The sequence below is a fragment of the Lipophrys pholis genome (assembly GCF_963383615.2).
Source record: "Lipophrys pholis genome assembly, chromosome: 2".
Lineage (NCBI taxonomy): Eukaryota > Metazoa > Chordata > Actinopteri > Blenniiformes > Blenniidae > Lipophrys > Lipophrys pholis.
The window spans coordinates 14,224,001-14,246,227 of NC_137636.1; the positions used below are offsets into that span (position 1 = coordinate 14,224,001).

The window sequence follows — 22,227 nt, forward strand, 5'->3', positions numbered from 1 at the left end:
TCATTGTGAGGGCTACAAAAAATATTATCATTACCGCCAGGGGGGAGGACTATATAGGAATTATGGCTTCTTAATAATGATTTATTTGATACTGTAGATATGGAGCATTTATATTTAAAGGAGGTCTCTATATGATTGAAATTTTTTTTGGCAAGTGGCCAGTCGCTAGATTATGTAATGCATTTGAAGGTAAGTTAGTGTGAAAATGTCACGCTAAGTCTTCAATTGTCTGAACAAATGTCAAATTTTACAAAAGCCACAGAGTCTGATGCGACTGTCGGCTACACTAAGTGATGCAGCATAAACCTGTTATCCTTTCCTGCCCATATTTATATCTTGAGAAGTTAAATACACAAAGTGCCACACAGTTGACCAGTGGTTAGTGCTCTTATCTCACAACCATCCCCAGTTTGAGATGGACTGGTGACCTGTCCATGGTGTCTCCTGCCCGAGGCGGCTGTTCTACCCCTACACTGAATTAGAAAAACAATATAGAAGTTGGTTGTTGTGTTGTGCGTGGACAACCTTTTCTACTTTGCTTTAATACCAATCAATACCTGCTGATTCCAAGAGAAGTTCCACATAGCCCCTCTTCTAGTTTTAATGAGATCATAAACCATGCCACGTAATGTCTTAATTTTCTCTCTTTTGTGAAGTACTGCAGTAGTTATTTGGTAACTCTAAAACACACTTGACACAAAGGCTCCGGCACTTATTCATTAAGCGAAGGACATGAAGAAATTAAGCAAGTGAACACACATTTATACTGACATGGTAGCACTACATCTATTTGTGGTTGTAGCAAAAAAAAATTTTAAAGGTTCCCCACCTACTGCTACAAATGTTGTTGTGACCACATTTATTAATAGAGTTTAAAGTAACTGTACTCACCTGGGTTTTGAAGTTGGTATTACGAACATCCAACGTTTAGACATGTTTGACGCTTATACATTCATTGGGGACTCCTCTGTAGTTGATATTGTTACATTATATCATTATAATGGCAATAGGTGAGAAATTAAAAATATAAAATGTAAATGAGCCCTTTTAACATGATCCTCACTACCAGACACATATTCTAAGGTGTTTGATTAAATTATCACTAAAAAGTGGAAACATTTCCTCTGAAAACATTTTTTAATCACAAAGACTTCAGTGTCAGTCAACTGAGGCAGCAGCTTTTTATTAAAACTCATCAATGCATTGGTAGCATAAAAACACGACTCGTGTACAATCCAATGTTGGCTATAATCAAAACCTGCCAAGTTCCACTGGAAAGTAACATAAACCATGGTCACAATCTGAATGGATTGGCACACTAATGGTCAATCGACACATTTTCCTCAGTTTAAAGGTCCCATGTTATGCAAAAAAAATCCCTTCATAAAGGTTTTCTAACAGTAACTTCTATCCCCATAGTCTGTGTATGAAGCCCCAGAAGTGAAGAAAGTCTGTCACCTCTCTTACTTGATTTTAGTCAGTGTGTGCTCAAACAGGCAAATCAGAGATTTTTGGGAAGAAAAAAAAACACTCCCTCTGGTAGTGGACCCTCCCTTTGACTTCCCCACAGGTAGATGAGCTCTGCCCTCTATAATTAAAGAGTGAGTGCCACTTTTTCTCCTTGCAAACACAACCGGAGAGGGATGGAGTAGGTATGGGCCGACACAGCTCATTAGCATTTAAAGGTACAACCTGTTCTCAGTAGAGCTCACTAGAGGGACTTTAAGACTGATCAAATTCAGGACCAAGACTGGGTTTTGGGGCAATACACTTTGAATACTATGTTGCTGGACCTATTACACCTATCTGAAATTGTTGAAAAACTGTTTAATGTGGGACTTTTGAAGCAAAGGTTTATGGCTGTTTTCCATTATTCAAAGTGATTCCCTTTCAGAAAATCTTGAAATGTTTATTGTAACATCAGCATCACAATAAATCCTGAGAAGTCCCCGAAATTGGTAGAAACCTAAATGACTTGACAGTTTGCTAACATTTGACCAAGCCATTTTGTGCGTATCAAAGCTTTCACTGTATATTGTATATTATCGAAGAGAAAAATTATAAATCATGAGGTAAAAAGAAGAGCTTAGTGTAATCCTAAATACAATACACATTTCAAACTATCAATGAGTAAGTGCCAGAGATAATGTCACTCTTTGTATCTGCTCCTGGCACATCAAAGTTCCTGAAATTCATTTGACACAACATCTTGTGTGTGTTTTTTTTTTAAAATAAACTATACATTCATAATAAGATGAAGAAAAGAAAAGACTGGCTCCTCAGCGAAAGGATGGAACATCTTGCATCTATTGTTTTGGAACATCGGTGAATATCCGTAATCCATGCATTCCTTGTATCTCTTCCTTGAGAGCCTGTAGAAGACAAAATGTAAAATGTAGTTAATAAAAACCAGAAGACAATTTTCAGCTAAATAGAAAAATTGTCACTTCAATCCAACTGCTAAAGTGTGATTTGGAGCATAAAATGATCCATAACATTTAGACCATCATAGCGAAGAAAAGAAGTGGGGTTTTACCTGATTGACTAACTGGTGTTGCTGAACAGTCCTCTTCCCCTTAAACTCACTGGATTCTATGTGGATTTCATACATGGCCCCACAACCACCTGAAGGACACAGGATAGTAGGACACAGGATAGTTCAAGCTCTGTGAAGTGGCCAAGATCCTCCCATGGTTTTGAAATCCATACATGTGTCCACAGTAAAGTACATATAAACAACACTGTGGCATTGGTTACATTCAGATTAACGTTTAAAGTAAAACGTAAAGTGAGTTAGAAATTCCACAAATCTCCACCTTTTTTGGTATACAATGAGTCAACTTTAAGTGCATTTGTCGTTTCTGGTGTAATCTGAAATCAACAATGACGGAATGTCCTGTCTTGCTCGAGCACATCAACTATTGATGTCATGTCAAGGGCATCAAGATTCATACAATACCGAGGTTTATCAGTGTTCCCAGAGTCAGAATGAAGCAAGATGAAGTAGCTTTTAGTTCCTCTGCTCCTCATCTGTACAACACACTTCCAGAACACCTGAGGACTGCTGACACACTCACTTCTTCTAAATCAGGACTTAAGACATTATTACTCCACGTTTGAATATTTTTCCTTAATTTCTTTATAAAGCACTGTGAATTCTATTATACTATAATTCTAGAGAGTTTGATGTTGTTTTTGTACAATCGATGAAGAATAATCAACCATGTTGGGGAAGCTGACATTGTTGCTTTGGTTAGAGAGGAATGTCGTTGGACTCTACATACATAAGGAGGTCACTAGATCTTAAATGCCCTGCTATTGTAATCCAGTCGTCACATCCGCGTTCACCTGATATATCCACAACTTTAAGCGACGAAGCCGAGGGAAACTTCTCCTTCAGGATCTCTGCGATGCGGAGCTCTCCGTCTGTACGTGTGGACAGACATCTGTGCCCCGGTCCAGAAACAACAACAACCTGGGGAAAACACAGAATCCGCTGTTAGCAAGAAGCTACACACCAACTGTAGCTCGACAGAGCCGGAAACAGTGACATTTACCCGGTTAGAGCGAAGACACCGGAGGGCAGAGATCATGGTGTTTGTCAGGTTCGGCTTACAAGCGAACATTGTCAAGTTTGAGACCGAGGGTCGATTATAAAAACAACTCCGGTCATTCAACAAGCCATGTCCACACGCAGCTTCGTCTCGTATATATGACGTCACACATCCGGGTAATAAACAAAAAAAGTTTAACCTTCGCCAACGAATGTTGTTTTTGTCTGTGTGTATTTTTTTATTTATTTGTTTGTTTGTTTGTTTGTTTGTTTGTTTGTTTGTTTGTTTGTTCATTGGTTTGTCTGTATATATTTTATCAGCTTTTCACAAAAACTATTAACCCAAATTGCTCCCGACCTAGTGTTTTCCACACATTTCTTATCGAAGTATTGTATTTATTTCCACACTGTTAAACAAGTGACATGTTGCTTTATCTATAGAGTTGTGGTTAAAATAGTTGAGCATTACAATTGTCACGCTCAAAAGTTCCCAATTCTGTATTTTTGATATGAACTCTTTCAAACATACAACAATACTGGTCATAAAACTGAAGTGAAGCAAAGCTGGGGGCCACTCCAGTTTTCTGAACACAAAGAAAAATGCAGTTATTTCTCAAAATGTGTCTCTAATTTAAAGTAATGTGTCATTTTACAATAATACAAACAATCAGTGAAGATTTTATTCTTCATTCTTAAATATCTAATCGACAAAGTTCAATGAACTAATACATTTTTTAAAAATCAACACTGTACTCTCTTCTGGAGAGCACTTATGCTCATATTTCATAATTACCCAAATAAAGGAAACAATAATGAGAAACAGCACAGACATATATTTCTTAACTGTACTGTAATAGAGATACTAGACGAGACAAGTGAAATACACTTTAGTATTTGAAGGGAAATGTTTTTCTTTTTTTGATTCTGTTATCTGGAAAAATGTGACTGTTTTATGGACAGGACTGCATTTTGCTTATTCAACATGCTTCAAATTTGCTTCAACTATTGTGTGAAAAATTGTGCAAATCTCCTAAGATGGGAATTGTGAAAGTGAAATGCGATTAACATGATTTTTAAAAAAGTGCTATATAAGTGAAATCCATCACTTGTAAAGCACACATCATCAATAACTGCAGCTGTGCAAACCCGAGCTCTCAGTACTGGACCAGAGTCACCTGTGAATTGATGTGGATGTGTCCATCATGAATAAAAAATGTGAGATACTCTAACATACATAAAAAAAAAAAAGTCTCCAATTTTCAGTTTAGTAGTTAAAACCGTTGACAAATGGTCTTTAATGCCGTTGAAGTTTTACAGTTAGCTTAGGGGGGAAAGAAATCTGATTTAACTAACAGTACGAGCTGGCTATTCAGAGCTTGCGTTGTCATTGTAATGGTAGAACAGGTTTGAATGAGAAGCTTATCTCACACAGCAGGTTTGCCTCCGACATTAATGGAGGCAGACCTGCAATCAGTGGCTGTTGACAGTTGGCTCTCTGCTCTTTTCACTACATGCCTGAGCTTTGTTTGTGCTTAAGAATTATGATCACATCACAAGGCTGAACAACCGTCAAGAAAGCCATCCCTGCTGGAGCTGCTGACGTTGTTACCCTTTAAAACAAGATGCTACCACAGAGACCGAACAGTGCACAGGTTCAGAGATGGACAGACCTGCTTCAACCAAACTGACTCTGGTGGTTTTCGTCCTCAGCTGGGGTTGCTATGCCGATGAGGATGTTGACACTCTCCCTTGTCCAGAGAACCAGGAGGGATTTGACGGCTCTTGCTATGAGTTTGTGAGTCTGCAGCGATCCTTTCTTAGCGCTCAAGGATGGTGTGAGCGTGGAGGGGGACACCTCGCCTTCATCCTGAACGATGAAACGCAGCAGTTCCTTCAGAAGCACTTGGAACCAGCGAAGGACTGGTGGCTTGGGTTGGCACCTGCAGCTCCAAACCTTACGCTCGACTCAGAAACCTCTGCAGGTGAGAGGACATAAAGGGACTACAAGGCTTCATTTGACATTTTTTTGTAAATATACATGCATTTTACAGTTTCGATAAGAAAAAAAGAAAGGCAAAATCACATTTTCAATGGTATTTATAAAGGGGAATAAATACCCCTTTAGTAATTCAGATTTGTAGTACATTTCTTGAAATGTGGATGATAAATGTGATCTGAAATTTGACTAAACAGCCCAGAAAACACTTCAAACATTAGGAAATTATTGCCCCAGGTGTTATCTAGTTAGGAAGCTTTAATTGTGATGCATTTTTTTTGTTTGTTTGTTTGTTTTTTACTAACACCATTGCCACATTATGATATCTCAACCAACAGGTTTCATGATATAGAATTGTCGTTGTTTTTAATGGTTCCATAGCTGTCAAGATGCCTGTTTACAAGTGTATCTTTATTGTTCTTCACAGAGAATGAGTCTTTATTCACCCTGTCACCAGCTCAGTATAACAATCCCAGCTTTCATGTTTCCTTATTTGCCAGTGGGTTGGTTAATAAAGAATTAGTTTGTCTTTATTAGTCAGAACATTTCCTCCACAATAAAGAGATTCAAAATGCAATTTCAACCATATGGGTTGGTGTGAAATGTTTTTTTTTTTTTTTTTTTTTGTAGCAGGTTCCCTTGCATGGTTGGATGGCTCAGATGTCAGCTATAGTAACTGGAAGACCATGCCTGATACTCCAGCAAGCTGTGGACATATATTGAGACTTTCAGGTTTCCAGTGGGAAGCCACAGAAAACTGTAGCCAGGAACTAAACTTCATTTGCCAGTTTGGTGAGCAGTTTTCGATGAAACACTGAGTTGTATTTTGTGGCGTTTGCTCCGCAAGCTAAATTTAATTTTTTTTGTCTTTCAGATTTTGGAAAATCCATTGCCTGTGACGGTCAAAATGCCACGCTGCAGTGCGGCTCTGGTCAGGTTATAGAGATTGACGACAGCTTCTACGGTCGAAAAACAATTCACTACTGCCGATCCAAACTCACCACCTCACACACACCCTCTCAGGAAGAGTGCAGCTGGATAGACGTGGTGGATTCAGTAACAGGTCTGAGTTCTGAAATAGTATTTGTCATTACCATCAAACTTAAATTACATTTTTTTTTTCATAGCAGCCATAATAGAAACATTAATGTGCGCTAGAGCTGATTACACCTCCTTTATTTGACAAATAGTTTTTTCATGTTGTAACCTAAAACTTTGTGATGGATGAAGAAATCTTTTGTTTTGTCGGTATAGATGTATTTACATTGTGTGGGAGTGGAAAGCATGTTTGGTTTTGTCAAAAGTACATTAACTAAGAGGCTAGATAAGCATTCTGGGAGGGGAAAAAAACGCAGCATGTGTTTATTTTTTGCTTTTCGTTAAACACAAACACCATTACTCTCCTTTGCTTGCACATCGCAGGTTTCAATGGCCACTGAAGTACCTAGTGAAACCCTCTGAAATCTGGATGGGTTGGCTTGTGTAAAAAAAAAAGGGGGGGGGGGGGGGGAGAGCGGGAGTCAATGTTCTACAAAAAATTTTGTTCCTTTTTTTCATGCAGATAACAGATATTGAAATAACTGACACTTTTATTTGAAAGATTATTTAAATATGGAGGAAATCAAAATGGGAACCTTGGTTCTGGAATCAGAATTGTCTCCCTCAATTTATAATTTGTGTACCCAACCACCAAAACATAGTCCTCATGATATTTTCTGTTCATTGTCCCCCAACATTAACATGGTATTTCCTCTGCAGCCCATTGCCACGGACTGCAGGCTTGCCAGGCTCCTGTGAATCTGAGCTCCTTTGGTGAACCGTGTCCTTTGCTGGGAAGTTACCTGTCTCTAGAGTACCACTGCAAACATGGTCAGATGCACACTTTGTAAATTTGCAATCACACCACGCACCAATGCCTTTCTAAATGATTCACGGGAAGTTGTTGGTGATATCACAAGACTGTACATTTTGTGCCGTTCCTCTTTTTATGACCACATTTTATCTCCTTGATATTGTACCGATCTTTGCCAACAGTACTTTTTGAATTAGTTCAGATTTTGCATCGACCCCATGAGATAAAGTCAAATATGAATGTTTGGATGTTTGCTTGGGGAAGTATTTTTCTGTGATTCTTACTTCTTGTTGTACTTTATTCTCAGGACTTCACTTGCTGATGAGTAAACTGGCTGCCGTATTTGATAATATCACTATCACCGTGAAGTGGCTCCTCCATCCATTTCAGGGGAACTTAACATGCACATTGAATGCTGGAGACGGCCACACCATAGATCCATACAACCCAGAAGAGTGAGCCAGACTTCACTTCACACAATACTGCCCACACATCTGCAGCTACACTCGAGTAATGAACATTTATTTAACCTTTCTCGCAGGATGGAGAGCACAGTCATACACAAATACAAGTATCCTGGTGTTTTCACTGTCACGGTTGAATGCACTACCAGCGAATGGCATGTCACTGCTCACAAAGTGATAACCATTCAGGAGCCTGTTGGGGAGTTTGGTGGAGTCAAGTGCTACGGCACAAATATGTCAACAGGTGACACTAAATGTAATGCACTTTATGGAGAGCTTGTTCGGATCCAGCTCAATCTGGAGGCAGGTGAGTTAATATAACATCGTGGGGAATCTATCAGCCCTGTTAAAGTATTTGAAAAACAAAATCAACCTTCTTTTTTTTTTAAATAAACAGGTACAAATGTTTCCTACACCATCTACCATGAAGATCGCCTTCTGACAAACGTCTCAGCAGATAGAGGGATTACACCCCTCAACGTCACACTGGATGCAAACATAGCAGAAAAACTTGGGCATGGTTGCCACAATTTAACCCTCGCCGCTTCAAACAGGGTCACGTCACAGCCAGTGTCCACTGATCTGGAACTGTGCCTGCTGCAGCCAGTGGAAGGTCTGCAGGCGTCTGTGCTGACAGAGGAGCACAAGTGTCCAGACTCCACTGATCTCATTGTTGGGGTGTCATTGGATCGCGGAGCCCCTGTGAAGCTTCTCTTCACCCTCACTGGAGTCACAGACACACTGTCTGAGACCAGAGAAATGCTCAATGGTACCTTACAAACGTATACATTCTCCAATCCACTCGAAGGTACTAGTAGCTTGAGTATGGATGCAAAGATAAAGCCAAAAATCAAATCAAAGGATTTTAAATAAATGTCCAAGTCTCTTGAATTGTGATTATTTTTATTATTTCATTTTTGGTGAAGGGTCTTTTAAAGTGGAGATACGAGCCACAAACGCCATTTCATCTGCTGATGTGGATGTGGATGTAGAAAAGATACTTCAGGCCTGCCTGCATACAAATACAGTACGTGTAATATATTGTATCATATACTCTATGTATAAACAGTCGAATCCTTTGCACTGTTAAATTATGCTTTGCCATTCAGTTCAGTTTTCAAAATGTACATCCTCTTCTTGTTTATGTCTGCAGACAGGCAATATGAGTATCCACCACTCCTCTGACCTGAAAATAATTGCAACTCCTGACACTTTGGTTGACGACTCTCAGAATGTCACGCTGACGGCAAGTGTAGGTGAAACATTACCCAGTCAAGGACGCGCATTTGAATGGAAATGTGGTAAGTGTGATTTTAAATGTCTTTCAAGATTTAAAGGTACCAGTCAAGTTCGTGAATTTAATTTTACAGGAGTACAAACTGTTCCAGCGATCCAGTGTGATTCACAAAGTACTTTAAAATAATGCTGGTATAATCATCTATGATTAGACATTTATGGGAGTTGCGAAGACCTTTGGTATTGAGTTCCCTGGAGAAACCACTCAGATCTGACTCAGGTTATTCAGTCAGCCTTTGTTTATTTTACGTCTGATTGAAACTGCTTTTATATGGTTATTTGTTTCCAACCACAATTTGTCTCTAAAAAATAGCAGGAATATGAACTTTTACTTTATTTATTTATTTTTATGGTTCAGGTGTATTGAAGCTGAGGTTCTGTGTTCTTTCACACAGATGGTGAATGCAAATGCAGAAACAAAACCAAGGACGAAACTCATGTCATTGAAAACACTTGCCTTCCCAGTCCTTTTGAAATGTTCAAGTACACTATAACTTTAAGGAAAAGAACATGGTTCAGAAGATGGCCTGACCTCGCTTCGGCGTTCAAGTGCATCACAGTTGCTCCTTCAGAGGAATTTACAGGTGTAACAATCAGGTAAAAAGGTTTCATGTGAGAAATCATTAATAAACCATTTTCAAAGCATCTTAATTGAGGAGAATTTATTAGCAAATTGAGGACAACAAACCCTTTTTCAATTCACATGACACATCAGGTTTGATAGGTTTTGTTAGAGGCAATAATTCATAATGTAACATGGGTTTAAGAGACAAACTCATGCAAACAGGCATCACATTAAATGGAGAAACTCCGGAAAAAAATGGGAATTGACTATTGCATATTTATTCATTTTATATTTTCAGTTGTGAAAATTGCACATCAATAAATGCAAACGATGACATAAAGTTGAAACTGCACTGTGAGACCAGCTGCCCAGATGTTGTTTGGTATATTGAGGACCCCAAACCTTTACCAGTAAGTCTAGGAATCACATCAATTGGATCATCATTCAATGTGGACCAAGATTCACGTGTCCAACTCTTGTTTTCCTCAGGATAACTTTGAATGTTACGCCAAAGCAGGCAGAACGCCACCTATTGAGAAGCAGGACGGAACCACGGAGTATACCGTCCACAGCCAATATCTAAAAGTTTCAAGGGACATTGCTCAAAACATCACTGTTTATGCTTATGGTGGGTTTGTTTCGGTTGTCAAATATAATGTTTTCTTTAAGAAACTCTTTTTAAAATTATACCTTTTTTTTTTTTTCAACAGGCAAGAAGGTACCTGGTTTTGTCAAGTACGTTCTTCCAATCCCGGCTCCACCTGACCCCTCGCTGCTCTCGTGTAGCATTTCTCCATCATCAGGAACTGTGCTTGATGCGTTCAACATTACCTGCAAAGAAACTTCTTTCTGCTCAGCAGGATGTGTTTATTGCTTCAAAACCAACACAGGTAGCAGGGAATTGTACTGTTAACCATTTTCATTCACATTTAAACAAGTTTCAAAATTCAAAATATCATTAACATTTAAAGCAGTCCACATAGAGAGCCTCCGATCCAATTTTTATTTGATCTGAGTAATACATAATACACATAAATGAATACCATAGCAGAACTATTTCAACAACAACAACATCAAAAATCAAGAAATTTGAGAAGATATGAAATATGGTTCATTGCTTGTTAACAGTAAGGCAAAAAAAAAGAAAAACCTTTAGAAGAACCCCCCCTATGAGCCTTCTAAATACTCGATGCGCTCAATTTGAGTGATTGCAATCATTATCAGTGCTTTGGCAGCTGTACGCAGACCGTAATTAAGAATAAGAAAATAAAACTATAGTCAATGGTTTTCTTTTCTTTAAGGCAAACATCTGCGATGCAGCAATGCAAATGACGTGAAATCTGTCTTCTTGCCTCTCGGGGATGAAAACAACAATTACAGTTTGTCCATTGTGGTGACTGTGAAAAATGACTTTGACAAAACCACCACAACTGTCACCACTCAGGTTCGTCATCAATAATAATGTGTCTTTAAGAAAAGAAGAACTATTAGTTCAATAGATGATGATGAATTATTTGACTTTTACGTCTCTAATAAGGTACGAAAAAGTGACTCCAGTGCATCCATAGTGACTCTCCAGTCTGCCGTGGAGGACACTGTCAATCAGTTAGAGCAGCAGGGGCTTCTCTCTGGGGAGACACTGGGACAAATATTCACTTCAGTTTCCGATATGCTGAATACAGAGGAAGACCAAGACCAAAAGGATGCTCGGTCAAAGGTAACTGACTGCAGCTGAGCCTGTGCCTGCTGAGATCATTGTCCAGTGTTAGTGAGACGAGAACAAAATAGCATGAATCATTGTTTCTTTCTCTTTCAGCTCAGAGAGCAAATGCTTACCAAAATGAATTCAGTCCTGCTGGACTCCCCCAGCAACTCAACACAGGAAGTGCAAGTCACGGCCAGAGCTGTGGCTGGACTGACCCAGCGCTCAGACGAGCTCAGTCCTGCAGCCCAGGTATGGCAATAAATACTTGATAATGAGTGACATTTTGAATGTGAGAGATCTGGATTCGAGACTTGGCCGAGTATAGAAGGGTGTCCGGGTTAAAACTAAGCAAGTCTACAGTATAGTGTAGCAACATGCTGAGGTGACGCCTGAAAAAGGGAGCAGTCGGGTAGATACAACTGGCTTGTGTCTTTTTTTCTTTCTTGAGAACAAGGCCAATAATATGTGAGTTTCTTTACATCAAGAACAAAAAACAAAGAGCAATGCACATTTGGCTAATGAAAAAAACTAACATGTATGGATTATAGTTCAGTGGCTTCAACATGGCCTTCTGTGGTGTGTATAGGTTGAGATTGGCCCTCACATCTATTGAGCAATTGCATTTCTTTAAAACTCATAATTTACAATACATTGTCTTCACAATACAAACCTTGAAAAATTACAACAAATTATACTGTTCAAGTTTATCTCTCCTGTAGGCCAAACATTATTGGCCAGGACACGTTTATGTCTTTCAAAATAGTTTTGAGCATTAAACCAGGTGATGGAAATTAATGTTTTGAAGGGCTTTAAGTTGAATCAATTTGTCTGCTTCAACTTGAAACCTCAGCATATAAAATGTGTTAGTTTTTGTTCATCCGATGTCTATATTGCTGAATTTCTCAACAGGAAGAAGCAAGTTCATTGTTGGTAGACCTCAGCTCCTCCCTCAACACTATCATTGTCGGTCAGCACAGCAGAGAAGAAGAAGAAGTTGCTGAAGCAGCAACACCAATAGTTGAAGCAGCCAGCAATATTCTCAATGCTTCGTCCAATGTAAGGACACAACTATCATTGACGCTAAGTGTTATTTCTGAGAATTGTATTGCTTTTCCCTCAACTAGATTTATGTGTTGCCACAGAAAAAAGTCTCAGATTTTCTTCTGACCGGAATAAACAACGTCCAAAGTGCATTGCTGAATAATAGAAAGCTGGATGGAGAGCCTGCCATCATAGACTCGGGTCAGATCAGTGTGTATGTAAACAGGTAGGACATGACTCCAAAAAGTTACACAAAGGCTCTGTCCACAATCTGAAATTGACTTGAATATTTTCAACTTCTCCGCCTTCAGAATAACTCCAGGAGCCATGCAAATGCAGGATATAAACGTCCAGAAGAACAGCTCTTCCAGATTTTCCTTCCCCACACTGCCTGGGGACATTGTCTCTCCAGAGGAGCCAGTGGATGTCAGAGTATGTTTACGCTAAATGGAGGAAATGAAACCGTCATCATGTGAATTTACAGAGGCCTACACAGATTAAAAGTCTGTATCATAATACATATTGGGAATTGAAGATGTATGGAATAGAGTGGACTATGGGGAGAGGCGTTTAGATGTTGTTGAAATGTGTTAGACTGTACATTCATACTTGATTTTAAAAGAATATACAAACCATCAGATTTGACTGAATCTCTCATAGACAATCCAAACCACAAGTTAAGGTAAAAAAAATAGCAAATGTTGCCTTTATAGCTTCCTATATTGACTATCAATTAAAACATAGTTGATCCTTCTGTGATAATAACATGGAAAAAACATTTAATTAAGGGACAAATTAGATAAGGTGTACCCTACAAAATTCACCCTCATCACCTTTTACGCTGACTAGACGGTTTGTTGGTGTATTCTTCATCGTCTAGATGATGAGTTTTGAGAAGAATCCATATTCTTGGAGGGAAGACAACATCACAGGAACAGTCGGATCTGTTTCTCTCACCAGAGCCAACGGCTCTGTCATTCCTGTTGAAAACCTACCTGAAGAGATTGAGGTAACGTCCCTTCCAAAAATATTTTAATTTGCTTCACTTGAAAGGAAAATTGTTGTTGTTGGTTTTTCAGATTCTCCTGCCAAGACTAGACGTGGGTCAGCAGAGCAGCACAGTCCTGGACCTCGCCAATTACAGCACATTAATAATTGATGTCCCATCACCGGACATCACGCTGGTGCTGAAAATGGAGCCTTCTGAAGACATTTCCTTTATGCTATTCCTGGGATACAAAGACTACCCAAATGATAAAAATCATGTAGCCAAGACTCAGATGCCTTTAGAGAACACAAAAGAAGGTAAATTATTTAAATGGAAATCAATAAACACGTTATGATTATTGGAGGACGTGAAAGCCTAGAAGGTAGGATTCCATTCCTGGTGGGTCAATACAGTGAGTCTTGAGCAAGACACTTAATCCCTAATGTCTCAGGATGCATCAGAAGAGGTATTTGGCATAAAACTTGTGAAAAAAAAAAATCCACTGTGACATGATCTTCTTCGTTGACCCTGGAAGAAGGGAACAGCTGACAGACAGTCATTATTATGAATATTATCATTAGTGATATAATTGCTCAACAATTTTCAAAGAGACTGTATGTGTGTCATTATAACACAGAGGAAAAACTGACATGGGTCCTTAGTCCCAAAGACAGAAGAGGAGATGTTGGGGTGCATTACCTTGTCATGAAGCCCATTGTTGAGCCTGGCATCAAATCTGTCAACGCGACCGTCACCGTCAGCACCGTCGCTGCTCAGTGCAAATACTGGAATGAAACTGCATCTTCTTGGAGTGAAGACGGTTGTAGGGTGAGTGAACACAGAAACAACACAAAGCATTTTTTTTTTTTTATTACAATCTGATTGCATTCACACGTTGTCAAATTGTGAGGTTTGACTGTGACGTTTATTTTGCCCCCCCCCCCCCCCCCCCCCCAACAGGTTGGTCCGCTCACCACACCGCTGGTCACTCAGTGTCTTTGTAACCACTTAACTGTCTTTGGCAGCTCTTTCTTCGTCATGCCAAATTTGGTGGATGTGTCACGCACCGCTGAACTTTTTGCCACATTCACCAACAATCCTGTGGTGGTGTGTTTTGTTGGGGCTATTTTTGTTGCTTATCTAATGGTGGCCATATGGGCACGCAGGAAAGACATCCAGGACTCAGCCAAGGTCAGTGTTATAAAAAAAAGGTTCTTTTATATTATAATATTGGATTTGTTCCTGGTCCAAATGAATGTCCAAATTAATTGTACCATTGCATGATAGTACAATAAAACTAAAAAAAATAATAGAAGTACTTGCTCTTCTGTGCTGACATACAGATTGACTTTTTCTCATTAAAAAATGTATCTTCCCCTCTGTTTTACTTTTTCCATCGCAGGTCAAGATAACAGTCCTTGAGGACAACGACCCTCTGGCTGAATATCGTTACATGCTGAGTGTGAGCACCGGGCACCGGCACGGTGCATCCACTTCCTCCCAGGTCAGGGATGTCTAAGAAATTTCAAAGACTTTCTAAAGAAAGATTGTCCACATCTGATGCACAACACTGGACATTCTGATACTTTTTGCTTCTCTATATATCTTGACTGAGTATTTTTGTTTCAGGTAACCATAACTCTGCTTGGTACAGAGGGAGAAAGTGAGCCCCACCACATGACGGACTCTGAGAAGCCTGTGTTCGAGCGGGGCGGAGTGGATATGTTTCTGCTGACCACACACTTTTCTCTTGGAGATCTTCAGAGCATTCGACTTTGGCACGACAACTCAGGAGATCACCCGGCATGGTACGAGACTGAGGTTACCTTTGAGTTCGTCTCATTATTGTGAGACTCAGAAATCCATATCTATGTAATGTGCAGGTATGTCAACAAAGTGATGGTGCAGGATCTGGACAGTGGTCAAAAGTGGCACTTTCTGTGTAACTCCTGGTTGGCTGTTGACGTGGCAGAGTGCACGCTTGACAAGGTCTTCCCGGTAGCAACAGAGACTGATTTGAAGAGATTTAGGTGAGTCCTGCCAAAGACATCAATAACAGATGAGGTATATTAAAGTCTCTGTCTTTTTTTTTTTTTTTTTCATTTCTTGAATATAGCTATTTTTTTTTTTCCAGCAATTTGTTTTTCATGAAGACAGCCAAGGATTTCCGTGACGGCCACATCTGGTTCTCTGTCATTAGTCGGCCTCCCTGCAGCACTTTCACACGTGTGCAGCGAGTCTCGTGCTGTTTCTCCCTTCTGCTCTGCACAATGCTGACCAGCATCATGTTTTGGGGCATCCCCACAGACCCCTCTGAGCAGACCATGGACCTGGGTCAGTAACAAATACAAATCAGTTCAATAAGTCATTAGTATTAGAATTAGTAAAAGTCTGAATATTTCAGTAGTTTTAATCAGAGCCTATTAATGTTTCAACAGCAGTTTAGCCTTTTCAAGGAAAATGTGCCTCTTCCTAGTTTGTAGCACTGACCAGCATGCAACCATTACAAATGTTTAGACTGTCTTAAAAGTGAATCCAGTAAACCATGTAGACGTTTTGCAGGATTGACAGTGCTGAGAATTTATTGTATCTGCATATATGGGCATTACTTATTTATTGAAATCCAAAAGGATTATTTTCAAATTCAGATTAAAAAAAGTTTTTACTTTGCAGGTCACATCGAGTTTACTTGGCAGCAGGTCATGATTGGAATTCAAAGCTCAATCATTATGTTTCCCATCAATCTCCTGATCGTGAGCATCTTCAGAAACACTCGTCCTCGTGAGAAAAGGACCAAAACAGATGCTTCAAAACAAGGGAAAACCGTTCGAGTGTCCCCCTCACAGACTTCTTCTCCTCAAAAGGAGCTGAAGGACATTACACCCGACACTGTGATTAAGGTGAAATAAAGATTCATGACCGTCCCTCGTTACAGCCCAGACCTGGTAACTACTTTGTTCTACATGTGTGAAGAGTTTGATGTGGTTTCTTCATTAGGACATAAAGAGGATTGCTCAGTCTCTTTCAAAAGCCATGAAGAGTCCACTGCCCCATTTGGAGCTGCGTCCTGGCCAGCAGGCGGACATCAACACTCTGCTGGCTCTGGTGGAAGACATCATTAAACACCAGAACCGAGCAGCTGGAGACTTCTACACTGATTCCTCAAAGACGGACCGCTCCATGATCCTCAGTCTAGGTGCAGTTAATCTGCAAGGTGAACGCCGACGTCACATTGTCCCGCTTTATTCTGTTTAGGATTGTCTTAGTGTTCTCGCCTCATCTTGCTTTTCACTTTTTGGACTGACAGAAAACAACATGTGGGGGAGCCCTGAGAAGACGTCGGAGGAAGTTCAGAAGAAAACTAACAACAACCGCTACCTGTACAGACAGCTGCTTCATGTAGAGAAGGAGCTCAGTCTGTTGGGACCTTCTCGTTTTCCAAAGGCAGACAGCTACAGCCGGGCTGTGCAGCAGGTTCAGGGAATGAAAGATCTTCTGGAGTACCATCTGCCATTATCCAGCCTGGACAGATGCCAGCTCACTCGCAGCCCCAGTCCAGAGGAGAGCATTGATGGAAACACCAGCAGGAAGTGCTGCCAAGGAGGGCTGCCATGGTGGTTTGTGTTCATTGGCTGGATACTGGTGATAGCAACCAGCGGTGTTTCAGGATACTTCACGATGATGTACGGGCTGACCTATGGCAAAGACCGCTCAATCAGCTGGCTTATCTCCATGGTTGTGTCCTTCTTTGAGAGTCTCCTCATCACCCAACCCCTGAAGGTGAGAAGCCTTAATAAGCAAATTACGATGCATGTATGCGCTACACACAAAGCAGTACCCTGAAATTAAAATATTAATAAAACTCTTTCTTCTCAGGTCCTTGGCTTCGCTGCCTTCTTTGCTCTTGTTCTCAAAAAAGTTGATCAAGAGGAGTACGGGGAACCTCAGATAGATGAAAGCCTCAGAAATCCAGGTATCGTCTATTTACATGTCTATTGTTTTGTGGGTTTTTTCCCCCATAAAATGAAAATGGAATACAACCTAATTCACAAGTGCAACATTCCTCCCTCAGGTGATCCTGATGCAATGCGGGCAGCGAGAAGAGACAGCACCTGTAGCTTCTATCAACCACCACCCCCTACTGATATTGAGAAGATACGAAACAACATGATTAAAGAGCAGAAAGTCTTTGCCCTCATAAAAGAGATTCTTGGTAAGAGAACTGCTCAAATATCTAACCACGTAGCAAACAATGCCACACAATGTCAGTTTCTGATGCAACATATGTTTATGTGCTATAGCTTACATGGGATTTATGTGGATGTTGCTTCTGGTGGCCTACGGTCAAAGGGACCCCAATGCTTTCTTCCTGACACAACACATTCGCCAGAGCTTCAGCAAAGGGATCTCTGACACTATGAGCATTCAGGATGTGTTCAACTGGGCAAACACAACTCTTGTAAGCAGCCTTTTTGGAGAATACCCAGGTCAGTATCTGTAAATGTCTATATAGACTGCTTTGTTGTTTTTTTTCTTTTTTAAATTATTAATATTGTGGATCTATGTCATACTGACACGGGAAACAATGGATGTCATCATTGTAATTATGGAGCTATTTTAGTTTCTGTTTCATTTTGACTTAAGTTTCATGGTCCAGAAAGTCGTCACTTTTATGCTTTTCTTTCACTTTTTGAAAACCTGACACAGGATTCATCACAGACGGAAACTCAAAGCTGGTTGGTAACGCACGCATCCGCCAGGTGAGGGTGCAGAAAAACTCCTGCCGCATCCCTCAGTCCATGCAGCAGTCTGTGCCAGACTGTCACGCTCCTTACTCATGGGACGTGGAGGACACTGGCTCCTACGGCCCTGGCTGGAATCACCTGGTGGGAAACCACACTCCTGCAAACTTCCACAGCCTGTGGACATACAAGTCTCAGGGTAAACTGAGAGCATACCCTGTCTGGGGGAGCGTGAAGCTTTACAGAGGAGGAGGGTTTGTAGCGGATCTGGGCCCTGATTTAGAAAATTCCAGCAGGTACATATTTTGTTTTCTGTTTAACCCAGAACAACTGAATGGTTTAAATATGTTTGGTCCATTATTCCATTATTTAACTGAGATTATGAAGATAATGAAATGTCTAATAAAATTGCCAAAACAACTTTAGTTTGTACAGATTTCACTTTATATTAATTTTGAGACAGAAAGAAACACAACTATCTACTATAACACAATATAATGAAATATACTTTGAATAATTGGTATTTTATTAAAAGGCATATTAGAATGATTGGATGGATGGATACTTTAGCCTTTATATACTATATGTGCAATGGGCCTCTGCCAATATAATGAAAGAAGGAAATTGCATGATTTCTTCAATGTTTCATTTCTTCAAATAGTATTCATTCTTAAAAAATTTGACCCTGCTCTTTATTTAGTTGCATGCCTTCATTTGGTTCTTTGATGTAGAAAACAACTTGTTTTTTGGAAACTTTGGACAGAATTGATTGCCTCAACTTATATTTTCTATAAAAATCATACGAGAATGTTATTGCTTTTTCATATTCATACAGAATCCTCCAGTACCTTTATGACAACAAATGGTTTGATGTGTATACCCAAGCGATCTTCGTTGAGTTCACTGTGTACAACGCGAACGTCAACCTTTTCTGCATTGCCACACTGATGCTGGAGACCACAGCCATCGGTAAGCAGACCAGGAAAGGGCAGTGTTTAAGAACTTCCCAAAATCTCCTCTCTGACGAGAATACATCTGTGTATGTTTTCCTCCCTCTGTTTCCTGCAGGAGCTTTCCAGTACCGCAGTGAGCTACAGAGTGTGCGTCTCTACCAGTCGACAGGAGGCCTTCACGTCTTTGTTATGGCCTCTGAGGCCATCTACTTTCTCTTTGTTATTTATTACATGTTTGTTCAGGTGAGTAGTCCTTGACCTTCAGAAAATACGATTAGACTTGATTTTTTCTGATAAAACTGCTCATGTGACCATGTAACCCTTTTGTCTTGACAGGGAAATCTGATGAAGACACAGAAATGGGCTTATTTCAAGAGTAAGTGGAACCTGCTGGAATTGGCAATCATCCTTCTCAGCTGGAGTGCGCTGTCTGTCTTTATCAAGAGGACTTTACTGGGGAACAGGGACATGGACTACTACCAGAACAACAAAGATCAGTAAGCCACAAGATGTAACACTACCTATATTAAATGTGAAATATTTTGTTTACTCTGAACAACAACTTTCGCTTTCTATTTGTTGTAATTTGTCCATATCAGTGAATTACAACAAATGATGTGCTTTTCTTTTTTTTTCTCCAGAGAAATAGTAGCTTATATTTTTTATTTTGTTTCGCATTTCACTAAATTTTGTATTTTGTCAAATTATTGGGAATGTACCTTTTTAGCAACAACTATAGCTAGCATGTTTTTCAATTCAACATATTCAAAACTAATGTTAATTATAATTTTGAAGGCAATTCTTTTGCTTTAAAAAAAAAACCCCACATCTTTCATTAACTGTTACACATATAGATTCAAGGCCTGTGTCAGTACTGCTTTTAAGTCTAAAGAAAAAAATACTAAAATAAATGTATTCTATAACCAGGGAAAAATGTTGTTTCATCATATAGCCAATTTCTGTACACCAAAAGGTGCTCTCTAATGAATTGACTTTTGAAATTCTACTTTTCCTTTGTTTAAAAAAAAAGAAAAAAAAAAAGCAGTATGATAAATGATTTCAGAGGACTGTTTCCTCTTGTGCTCTGTGTCCAGATATGCCAGTTTCCATGAGACTGCCAAGGCCGACGCAGTGCTTGGGTATCTGATTGCTTTCTTGGTTTTGCTGGCTACAGTCAAGCTGTGGCACCTGCTGAGACTGAACCCCAAGCTGCACATGATCACAGCCACGCTGCAGCGGGCTTGGACTGATATTTCAGGATTCCTGGTGGTCATGACAATCATGTTCCTGGCCTACTCCATTGCTGTGAGGAGACTTCCCACACTTCCCATCACCATGCTGCTACATTTTTATCCTGCTTTATTTTATTGTAACTCACTCAAATGTGGTCTTTGAAACAGATGCATACTTTTTCTTTTGTAGTCCAACCTGATGTATGGCTGGAAGCTGTATTCGTATCGGACTCTGCTCGATTCTGCACTGACCATGATCAGCCTGCAACTTGGCATTTTTAACTATGATGAGGTTTGTATTTGAAAAGGTTTTCAAAGTGTAGGTTGAATGCAGGGTGTCCTGATGTTTTTCACATTATAAAATATTATCATTCTAAAAATATTATCATAAATAGGCAATAAAGACCAATCCAATTCCTGATCTACTGAGGTTGCTTTTAAATATAAAAAAACAATTGGTAATAACTCTCTATATAGGTGGCATTCTTTATCTTATGTTTTGCACCAACATATATCTAATAATCTTAAGTTGTCGCCTTTATGCCTACATTGAAATCAAACCTAGTATTTGTTTTACCGATAAATTCATTATTTTTACCCTTCACTTATTTATTATCTGTGATTTATTCAAGATTTCCTCTAATAAATTAAAACATGTTTGGAAAAGACTTCCTCTTACACTACAAATTATTTGACACTTGCCAAGATTTAATATCTCCTTTTCAGACATGATAGTTGATTTGGCTTGTTTTAAAAGTAATTTACTTGGGTTTAGTCCTTCATTTTTACAGTATAATTTTAAATCTAGATTTAAAAACGTTTTTTCAAGAGTTCTTATAAAAATTACTACAGCAAGTAGAATTTACTTGCTGCATGGATGAATAATTTCACCAGTTTTGAGTAATTTTCTTCTCAAATGTAGTGTTTATAGCTGATATTTGGGCAATCCTTTTTTTTTTTTTTTTTTGCAGTGTGTGCCCCAGAGTTTTCCAAATATCCACCACCACACAACCTCTATTATGACACGTATTACTGCAAGTGTTTCTCAGCAGACGATGACAATCAATTTCTTCCGTCGGATCCTTCAGGTTTTGAACTACAATCCTGTGCTCGGTGCTTTCCTCATCGGCTCCTGCATTGTGTTCATGACGTTTGTAGTGCTGAACCTCTTCATCTCTGTCATTCTGGTGGCATTCAGTCAAGAGCAGATCCATCACAAGGTAACTCACCCGTACTCAGTCTGACTGTTGTTGATATCACTGTCGGAAAATGAGCCTCATATAATTTGATATTTATTGAGTCACTGTTGTTTCAGCCTTCAGAAGAGGATGAGATTGTGGACATGATGTTGATGAAACTCTGCAGTTTGTTTGGACTCAAGTGTAAGAAACAAGAGGACAACACCCTCACAGAGAAACCAGCCGCTTCATCTAATCCAAATACCAAGATGTCCACAATTTCCTCCGGGATTATTTATGATGGGTGATTTATTAGTTTATATAGTCAAATATAGATAAAATGTAAGATCGCACAAGATCTGATATTGCTTTTCATTGCTAGCTCCGCATTGGTGCAATGGTGTTGATCTGTGACTGAATAGTAATTATAAATGATAAATTATTAGCTGTTCTTTAATGCTGCAGTGCTGTTGCCATTGTACAAGAATCTGACGTGATGATGGTAGTAACAGAGGATAATACATAATGCTTATGCTTATGCTTATGCTTAAGACATTGTACTTAGTAACAACTATATTTTGTGATGCAAATAAACGTGAGTTTCTGTGACTAAATCATGTTCAGTGTGCTTTTATTTTGTCAAGTTATTTTCAATGAGTTAC

General features: G+C 39.4%; 2 protein-coding genes across 2 annotated transcripts; one reads left to right on the top strand and one right to left on the bottom strand.

The window, feature by feature from the left end:
* Positions 1-585: 585 nt before the first annotated feature.
* Positions 586-3,726, bottom strand: bola3 (bolA family member 3). The gene is made up of 4 exons (XM_080489417.1): positions 3,558-3,726; positions 3,349-3,475; positions 2,537-2,625; positions 586-2,372 (listed from the first exon to the last, which is right to left on the bottom strand). Exons 1-4 carry the CDS (start codon positions 3,624-3,626, stop codon positions 2,307-2,309), a joined length of 351 nt encoding a protein of 116 aa, XP_080345543.1. The 5' UTR covers positions 3,627-3,726; the 3' UTR covers positions 586-2,306.
* A 1,487-nt stretch (positions 3,727-5,213) lies between these two features.
* LOC308106361 (polycystin-1-like protein 2) lies at positions 5,214-22,176 on the top strand (the record flags this gene model as incomplete). Its single annotated transcript, XM_080458059.1, has 41 exons — positions 5,214-5,535; positions 6,183-6,341; positions 6,424-6,612; positions 7,308-7,418; positions 7,709-7,856; positions 7,943-8,172; positions 8,263-8,673; positions 8,792-8,892; positions 9,019-9,166; positions 9,557-9,758; positions 10,025-10,136; positions 10,216-10,354; positions 10,437-10,616; positions 11,028-11,170; positions 11,264-11,443; positions 11,543-11,680; positions 12,341-12,487; positions 12,574-12,698; positions 12,784-12,904; positions 13,353-13,481; positions 13,552-13,777; positions 14,098-14,288; positions 14,421-14,651; positions 14,863-14,964; positions 15,090-15,268; positions 15,344-15,490; positions 15,595-15,794; positions 16,134-16,360; positions 16,458-16,674; positions 16,768-17,240; positions 17,337-17,433; positions 17,533-17,673; positions 17,762-17,947; positions 18,168-18,498; positions 19,038-19,171; positions 19,271-19,398; positions 19,492-19,652; positions 20,250-20,460; positions 20,578-20,679; positions 21,476-21,607; positions 21,703-22,176. 41 exons carry the CDS (start codon positions 5,214-5,216, stop codon positions 21,871-21,873), a joined length of 7,422 nt encoding a protein of 2,473 aa, XP_080314185.1. The 3' UTR covers positions 21,874-22,176.
* Between the last annotated feature and the right edge of the window lie 51 nt (positions 22,177-22,227).

Coding starts and splice junctions, on each gene's coding strand:
- bola3 (XM_080489417.1), bottom strand. CDS start 3,626: ATGTTCGCTTGTAAGCCGAACCTGACAAACACCATGATCTCTGCCCTC. Junction 3,476..3,557: donor GGTGTCTTCGCTCTAACCGG/GTAAATGTCACT, acceptor TGTTTTCCCCAG/GTTGTTGTTGTTTCTGGACC. Junction 2,373..2,536: donor AACACCAGTTAGTCAATCAG/GTAAAACCCCAC, acceptor TGTCTTCTACAG/GCTCTCAAGGAAGAGATACA.